Raw genomic sequence first — 9,299 nt, 5'->3', positions numbered from 1 at the left:
ATATTGAGGAGGACATTTATGCTGCTTTTAGGATTGCCTAGTGCTAGAAGGTCAATGTGTCAAAGTCTATTTCAGATAGGCAAGGTTTGGGTTATGCCAAGAGCACTATCGCTTGCTTAATTTTTCCAAGTGTGCCGACACCGATGGCCTCATAGGAAGGGAAGGCCGCAAGGCTTGTTAGCTTGTCCATGCCATTTCGAGATTTCCGTTTTTCAAGTCTCCATTCCCAATCTGCTCAATCTTCAGGCCCATCTCGGCTATCTCAAACATTGGTGGCAATTGGGTTTAGTGGCGAGCAAGGTTGGCTTTGACCAAGAACGGTAGACCAATCTGTCCCACCAGGAGATCTTCAGCTGCTTAAAATAGGACTTCCTGCTAATCGGCATTTCCACTTTACCAGATTTGTGGTAGCCTTTAAAAGCTCCAGAGTTTTGCCTTCAGTGTGATGGCGTCCAGTCATGGTTGGAAGGATTTATGTGAACCGGTCTACACACACGCTCACACACACTAAAAAAAGGTTTTGAAGTCTCTAAGCTTTCCCATTGAACATATACCATACAACCATTAGCTAGAACAAGATTCATCATCCTCCTGCTTCTTCTTCTGCCATCTTTGCACCTGGATTCCCAGACCCTCCCACCTTCTATAGCAGTTAGGAAGTTGCGTCATTCTGGTTTTCAAGTGACTTCACATGCCGCAGGATGAGTGAAATATTCCTGCTTGGCTTAATAGCTGGGGTAGTCCGCCAGCATCCATGCCAAAAAGACATGTTGGTTTTGGGTGGACTGATCTTTTAAGTCGCACTACCAGGCTGATTTTGGTGTGGCTTTCTCATAAAATGCTGTCTGTAAGTAACTCCTGTTGAGTATAATAACAAAAACGAATCTCAGTCGTCCTTGCAATGCATTAAGATGGCGCCCCACGTCCGCAGATTGCACTATAAGCCCGTCAACAGCGGCTGCTTCGCTCCTTCCTTCTCCTAAGCTTTAGATTTTTGGAATGTTCCCTTTTTTCTTCATCTCATCGGTGGGAGGGACTCTGCTTGTCTTGGATCTCATTAAGTGGCCCTGTAATGTACACGCAGTGGAGGCGGCTGTTTTATGGGCTAGTGCTGGTTCAGATTATCAGTCCACTGGAAGCCGCAAGACCTCTGTATTGTCGGCATCGATAATCTTTACCCTGGCCCTAACAATCGATGCTCTTGCTGTATACGTCACAGGGTTCATAAAAAGGTGCGCCCACCCCGGACTGATATCTCAGCTGTAGGTGGATGCTGGAGGGCTGAATCTCTCCCTCCTTGCTTCTTGAATCTTGTAGAGGACCTAACGGAGAGGTTTCTGCTCTGGAAGTACTAGCATGGAATGTTGGAAGAAGCTTTCAAAGCCCATTTCCCCTTAAGTGCACATTATCGCAACACGCAGTAATACGCTTAGCATGAGTTGCCATGCCATTTATTTTGTATGGCACTCCAAAGCACTAAAGCAACCCGCATGCGTTTCAGCACGCTGCAATGCACTACAGTAAAACAAAAAAGTCATGTCTCATTTTGGGCACCTAAGGGTGGGTTAGCAGCCCATTCATTCCAATAGGCTGCCATAATGTAATGCATGTTACCATGCAACCTAACGTTTATTAACTCGCAGCTAAGAGGTTATATATATTTATATATTGAGGGGAAAGTGGTTCTCTTGACAGGACAACCCCACCACCAGCACCCGTTAATACTAACCTTTATTTTACTCCCCATGAGCTTTATTTGTCTGTCGGAGGCAATCCCCAAGACCAACATTGGAACATGGAGTAGAGTAGGTTGTTAACCCTCTGTAGGCTTCAACCCAGAGCTTACACAGGGCTGTACCTCTTTCTTAAAACCAGCCACCAACAGAGGTATGCAGGAAACAGTGGGTGGAAGAGGGGGCTTGCAAGAAACCTGGACCCTTTGGGTGGAAGAGGGGGCTTGCAAGAAACCTGGACCCTTTGGGTGGAAGAGGGGGCTTGTAAGAGACCCTATTACTTTGGGGTGGAAGAGGGGGCTTGCAAGAGACCCTGACACTTTGGGAGGAAGAGGTGGCTTTCGTAAGACCCTGACACTTTGGGTGGAAGCGGGGGCTTTTAAGAGACCCTAAGTGATGGGGTCTTATGAAAGCCCCCTCTTCCTCCCAAAGTGATAGGGTCTCTTGCACGCCCCCTCTTCCACCCAATCACTTATGGTGGAAGCGTGGGCTTTCAAGAGACCCTAAGTGATTGGGTGGAAGAGGAGCCCCCCCCTATCACTTTGTGTGGAAGCGGGGGCTTTCATAAGACCCTGACACTTTGGGTGGAAGCGGGGGCTTTTAAGTGACCCTATCACTTTGCCATGAATCAGCCTCAGAAGGAAGGGAAGTGAATGGAAATCTCATTGGTGGGGTCATGGAGAGTAAGAGAGGGAATTTTAACCCATTCCTACCCTGTCCAAAATGTCTAGGGCTTTAAAGAACCTCTTCTAATAGCTACATCACATGAGCGAATTGTGTTCTAGATCGAGATCCAGATCCCAGCTGAGAGATAAAAGGATCTGGAATGTCATTCAGCCCACGTCCATCGACCTTAAACTGTCCATCTTGGGTGGACTGACCCTTGAAGTAGCTTAGCTTAACATCTCTGTATGTACACACTACAAATATATTAGAACTTGGATGAATATATTCTGTATAGAAACCCGTCTCATGAGCCCTGTACAGTCGTCTTACACTCCGTCCCAGGCCTATGGGTCCTCCTGTGGCGTGTTCTCCCGATTTTTTGTTTGTGATGTTGCACTCTTTCCATTAACCCCGAACCCGTGAGAGTGGCATCTTCTATAATACAGATCGAATTCTGATTTTTCTCAGGTTTGCTGGTTGATCGTTGCGTACGGCCGAGTGTTGTTGCCTGACAGTTGCATAGAGTTCTATTTCCTGTATAATTCTGATTGTTTTTATGAAATCACACAGCAAAAAAAATGAATAATGAACTGCCTGCTGACAGTTTGTTTGTATAGAGATTGCTATCTGTCCTGTATAGGCTTGTGTAAGATACCGCATGTCAGTCCTCACAGGGACATAGATCTACAAAAATAACCGTCTGCTAGGGACTATTACGGCTCAGTAAATATCTCCAGTTACATTTTGATTTTTTTTTAAAGCCCGAAATAATGTTCCGCATGTGGCAGTCCACCTCTCTATTGAAGCCAGGGGGGTGTCAGAATGAAAGTCAAGCATTTAGCATTTCCAGAAGGAGAACTCGGAAATGGCAGCCTCTAAGCTTTTCTCAAGAAAGCCATGTAGCAGCTGCAGTGATCATACATGCCACCATGGGGACTGTCCTGCACTTTGGGGAATGCTGTTGCATAGTATACAGTTGTTACATCAAGAGCCTGTGCAGGCCTAATAGAACAATACTTTTTCTCATCCATTGAGGGATACAGTCATCTACTCTTGGGTTATACTGCCACCTGAAGGAGGATTGGGCACAGGCAGCCAAACAAATGTGTATGCCAACCCAGGATAACTATTCCTAGCATGGCTTACTTTTCTTTTGCCCGTGTCCTATGAGGATGTTATTCCTAGGCTCCTCTTCTGGTACCAGTTTTTGGCATTAAGGGGGTTGCACCCTTACCTTGTTGACCACGTCATGTGGGGTTTTTCTTTCTTTTCGGGAAATTGTCTGTCCCACGTCCCTTGTGGGTTTGAATTGGCCAAGTTTCTTGGTCCATGGTTTGGTGCTTTCTCCCATGGGTCATTACTCTTTGGATAGTGACCATTTGTGTTCAGGTTCTTGAGCACCAACAGGCCGGGTATCAGCCTCATCCCGTGTCTGATTCAGGAGGCGCCTTCTCTGGTACGAGTTTGCTTGTAAGGGGCTTGTTCCCTTACCTTGTTGACCACATGAGGTGGTGGGTTTTTCTCCATCTTCTTCATGCAGTCAGGTTCCCATATCAGGCTGGGGATCAGCCTCATCCCGTGCCTGATTCAGGTGTTGGTCCTTCAGGAGGCTCCTTGTCTGGTACGAGTTTGCTTTTAAGGGGCTTGCTCCCTTACCTTGTTGACCACATCAGCTGGTGGATTTTTCTCCACCTTCTTCTTCAGTCTGATTTTTCTCCTCCTTCTTCCTCCAGTCATGCAGTCAGGTTCCCATATCAGGCCTGGAATCGGCCTCATCCTGTCTCTGATTCCGGTGTTGGTCCTTCAGGAGGCTCTTCAGCTGCAGGCAGTCCCCTGTTATGGTTTTTGTCGGAGTCTGTCAGCAGTTGTTTGCCCAACCCCTTTGATGGGCGTCCCGAAATTAGATGACTTCCTCTGTCCCTCAAAGGTTGAGAAACAAAGTAGGATTCTTCTTTTTTTCGGGTTCCATTGAGGGACACAGGTGTCACCCCTCTGTGTTTTATTATCATGATCTTGGTACTGCTTGCTACAAACTGAGGCATGCTCAGGATAGAAGTTGTTATCCTTGGCTGGCCTACCAATTTGTTGTCTTTGCCTGTGTCCATTTCTCTCGTAGGTGCAAGTACAACCTGACAGTAGATGTCTTCCTGTGTCCCTCAATGGGATTTTTATGGTGAATCCTATTTTCTTTGTCGTTCATTGAGGGGCATAGCTCTTCTTTTTCTGTGACTAAATGGGTTATTCTGGCACCTACAGGAGAACTGAACAATGGGTTGCAAAACCTAAAAAGGGCCCCGGGGTGGCTGTGATCTCTCCCTGCTAAGTATACTACAGTTTAACTTGGTGTCCACAGAAGGCCGGATGTTTTTCCAAGTTCTGCTGGACCATGGCTTCTGTGATGTTTCTTATTGTTGGGCTGCAAGGCCTTAAACCTTGTTGTTGTGTGCCTTTGCCCGGCCCATCAGTTACTCACTGTGTATATCCCTTCTTCTGATGTTCAAGAGACACGGCCCCCTTCCCTGTTTTTAGGTTGGTCCGCTGCTGTGTTTCTTTTTGGACTGCTGTGCGGACCCTAAAGCATACATTACAGGGAGGGGGGTCATAGCCCCTTTTGTGTTTATTTGCATCCACGCCTCCTGTAGGTGGCAGAATAACCTACTTTGCCATGGAATAGGAAGAGCAAAAACACAATGCACAAAATGGCCGTCCTAATTGTGACTAGAGAACGGGAATGGCAGCTGGCCAGATTTGTTTTTGTCTTTTTCAAACTGGGAATAACGTAGACCACCAGCACACGGAGCTCTCTAGCGGTTTTCAATTTTTATTTTGTTGTTGTAAATTTTACCAATTTAAACCTGATGTGACCTTGTCACTCGCCACGTGAGCCCCGGTGGCGGCGGATTCCTCTAACTGTGAAATTATTTATTAGTATGTTGCATTAAATACTAATGACCTAAAAATCATTAATGGGTACAGTGCTTGATGTTGCTGTGTTCTCGTTTCTAGGGGCAAAAGCCACCAAAAAACATGAACAGATGTCTGAAGGTTCTCACTTATCCGGGTCATGGTAGAGCTGGTAGTAAATCACATTCAACTCGGCTTCTTCTATAATGTTGGGGATGTTTTGTAGGTTCTCCAAGCCACTTCCTCAGTTCTAATGAGTGTCAGGAACATACCCCACCATGTATACCCCCACCATACCAGGAACCTACCCTAGGATTTTTAATCAAAACGTTCCAAGAAGGCAGGATAAGTAAGCCGGAAATGGGGTCACTTGGGTGCTGCCAGTGAAATAGGTATTGGGATGGCAGACAAGGGGGGTGAATGCGAAGCACTCAGGGTCCAGCTTCTCTCTGCGGAAGGAAGAAGCTTCCCATTAGCACTTTCAAGGGGATTCCGCTCTCGAGGTGGATAGCCCAGCATTTTTAACCCCACCATACCAGGAACATACACTAGGATTTATACCCTCAACATACCAGAAACAAAACCCAGCCTTTATAACCCCACCATATCAGGAACATTTGACAGGATTTATACCGTGACCTTACCAGAAATAGAACCTAATAAGTATACCCCCACCATACCAGGAACAGTCCCCAGGACCTTTACCCTCAACATATTAGGAACCTCTCCCAGGGTTTATAACCCAACCATACCAGGAACATACCTCAGCTTTTATATCCACATAGGTAGCATGGCCACTTCAATCCAGTCACTATGGAATGCGAAGATGGTGATTGTCCAAGAACAGGATGGGAGGGGAAGTCCAACATCTTAACCCCAGCCATTTGACAACAATGCACACCTTTTATCCATATATATTGAGCAATTAGCACCAATGCAGATTACTGGACAACAAGGATGGGAAATGAGGCGGGCTCTATCCGACTTGCTGCACCTTCTAATCAGTAAAGTTGGGTACACACAGACATATTTATAATTAAAACCATACAACAGGTTCCTCCATCCATGCTATGTGTCACAGATGGAAGACCCGCTGCCTCTGGACAGCACTGGATCACTTGCCTAATCAGTGGAGAAGATGGTATATCCTGTACAGCAGTGGTTCTCAACCTGGGTAACCTCATGACCCACATTTGTCCTTGGTCATTAAGTCGTGACCCAAATGGAACGCATGGCATTAGAGTACAGTGCGTTTTGGTGTGGGTGAAAGGTGCATTTGAGGTACCGTTCAAATGAATGGCAACGCAACACACCTCCCACACCAGAATGCATGGTAGGTGCGATTGCGTGATACAGTGCGTTAAATCACACCGTACTATGATGGAGCTGTAAGCTATGTCTGGATGGAGCTCCCACATGGCCATAGCTCCAGCCCACCCCACCTCAAGCTGACACTCAGAGGATCCTCCCACCTAGAATAGTGGCAGGCATGAGGCGACCCACTGAACACGGGGTTGCGACCCACCAGTTGAGAACCAAGGCTGTACAGTGTAATGAGCTAGATTTAATGCCATAACCATAAACTCCAGACCTACACACCCCATGCTGTATGGAATAAGGGTATCAAGCTTGTGCCATGCAGCAGACCTGGTACCACTGCCCCGCTGTGTGCTCATTGCTCTATAATGAAACATCACCTTACTTTGACTAACCTCATTCAGCCTCTTCTAGAACGGCCTTCCTCTCCTGCCCTTTAAAGCTCCGGGGAATTTTCCAAACTCCCCTTGCAGTGGGGGCTCGTCATGTCTAGGGGGAGAGGTACAAGCTGCAATACTTGACTTATTCCTCAGAAGTGGGAACTCGTCTTCCTTCCAACACTCCAGGTTGTGGAAGAGCTCTCGCCATCCTCACAATGCAGGACTGCTGGTTCTCCATTCTATCTGATGGCCAAGTGCCCACGGCTGAAGTATATAGGTACTAAGCATTCCCTACTTTTACCAAGTGGCTTTAGATACACTTACGGAATTACAATCCATTGTATGATGACGTGCGTCTTTCCCCGCCTCATAGACCAATCCCGTTGTCAGGATTTCAGTGGAATCCACAATTTTGCTCAGAGCAGAAAGAAGGAAGCCCATTAGGATACAGGAAAATCATTTTATTAATACAAAAAACACAGATGACAGTCCCGGCTGGTGTTAGTAGAAAGGTGGATCGGTCTACCACGGGGGGAAAAAATGCCGCAATCTGACCTACATGGCTCAGGAAACACAAGTTCACATTGAACAAACACTTCAGTCCTTTCACTGTATAAGGGAAGGAGGGTCACAGGTCATCAAAGGCGGCCTTGTTCTCCTCCAGCCAGCACTGGAACTTCTTGGCTTTGGGATTGAGCTGGAGGGTGACCTGAATATCGCGGTCGGGTTTCATGAGGTAGAATTTAAACATGTTGGCCAGCTCTTCAGCTCCGGGGAAGCCCAGCTTTGCAAAGGCATCAGGAGACAACTGCAGAAGTAAGAGCAAGGGTTTAACATGAGCTTCATGAAACAGGGGCCTGCCGTGATATATGTAGCCTGTCGCTGCCGGTCTTCTGAAAATGCTAGTTGCCCGCCATGCAGATCCCCTTACTTCAGTAGTCTCAGTCATTGGCCTGGAACAAGTGTGCAGGAAGTTCTAGACTCACCTGCTGCATTCTAATGTCACCTGCCTCGTTCTTGTTTCAGGTGAGTGGCTCCAGTCATTGAAGGCCGATAACCAAGCAAATTGAATTTTCCAGAATTGAGCAGGGGCAGGTTCTGTAGCTCTGTCATGATAGTTTCATTGTAAGCACAACTCCAGCCAACACAATGGGTGTGCATATACGAGGACAACACTTTTCGATAGGGATGCACTGATACCGATGCTAGTATAGGTATCAGTGCCAATGCCGAGTATTTAGGCGAGTACTCGTACTTGCCCAAATGCTCCAAATTCCGGCTTCCTGATTGGCCAGAAAGCCGGCTCCATGCTTTCTCGTCACATAGTGACAAGAATCATTGGGACGCTTCCCTGCTAATCGGGAAGCCGGGTGGCGAGTCATTACACGCCGCCTGGCTTCCTTAATGGGACATTCGGTATTAGCGAGTACCGAAAAGAAAATATCGGCACTCGTACTCAATACCGAAATACGGGTATCGGTGCAGCCCTACTTTTTGAGGGTTCCAAGAGGCCTTCATCAGGGCTTAGCAATGTTGGAAAGGTTAAGGTCTGGATGGAGACTAATGTGGTTCACAAAAGCAAATTTGTACAAATCCTGAATATCTTTTCACAGTCACTAGTTTGGCCGTCATCCAGACCTTAACCTTTCCTACATTCCCAAGCCCTGAAGAAGGCCTCTTGGAACCCCTGAAACGTGTTGGCCTTTTGTACTGCATGCATCCACAAATAAACAGAATCTGGATATAAACACAAGCCAAAGGTCTCTTCCTCAATTCTCACATTGTCCTTCTGTCTGCGTCAGTTTCCTGTACAAGCTTTGAGTAGAGCCCTCCCTCGTCACCACTTATTACCTTGGCGTCTCTGATGTTCTTGCCGAGCACTCTGGTCATTATGGCAGCGTACTGCTCTGTCGTCAGCTTATCCATGCTGAGGCCGATGTCCTTGCCGGCGTATTTCGAGGGAGACTGCAAGATGGTGAGGACTATGACACCCAGATCCTTCACGGACATCCCATCCAGAGGGACATCACCCATCGGGAAGCCTGCAAGAACAGAGCATTTCAGAGTTACAATACAGATGATGGTCGGACTGGACATAGAATTCTTCTTTTTTTAGAAGGCCATTTGAAACCCAGAAGAGTCCTGTCATGCACCCTTCCCCCCAAACAATGGATTGCCCAAGCTTCAGAGGCTTATGCTGGCTCTAGGCATGAGAAGGTATTCAAGTGTGGACCACAGAAGGGTCATGTCATGCACCCCTCCTTTCCCAGTAGGGATAAACATGCAAGCCTGGGCAATC

General features: G+C 47.0%; 1 protein-coding gene across 1 annotated transcript in view; it reads right to left on the bottom strand.

The window, feature by feature from the left end:
- Nucleotides 1-7,613: 7,613 nt before the first annotated feature.
- LOC108796517 (nmrA-like family domain-containing protein 1) overlaps nucleotides 7,614-9,299 on the bottom strand; it is a 6,335-nt gene continuing 4,649 nt past the window's right edge. The window contains exons 6-7 of the mRNA XM_018568005.1: nucleotides 8,852-9,042; nucleotides 7,614-7,808 (exon numbers count right to left, since the gene is read on the bottom strand). Coding sequence (XP_018423507.1) covers nucleotides 7,629-7,808; nucleotides 8,852-9,042 — 371 coding nt within the window. The 3' untranslated portion in view covers nucleotides 7,614-7,628. The remainder of the gene's footprint in view (nucleotides 7,809-8,851; nucleotides 9,043-9,299) is intronic.

The sequence above is a fragment of the Nanorana parkeri genome, unplaced genomic scaffold (assembly GCF_000935625.1).
Source record: "Nanorana parkeri isolate BGI_ZX_2015 unplaced genomic scaffold, ASM93562v1 scaffold1127, whole genome shotgun sequence".
In the NCBI taxonomy this organism is placed as follows: domain Eukaryota; kingdom Metazoa; phylum Chordata; class Amphibia; order Anura; family Dicroglossidae; genus Nanorana; species Nanorana parkeri.
This window is presented reverse-complemented; position numbering and strand designations above follow the sequence as displayed.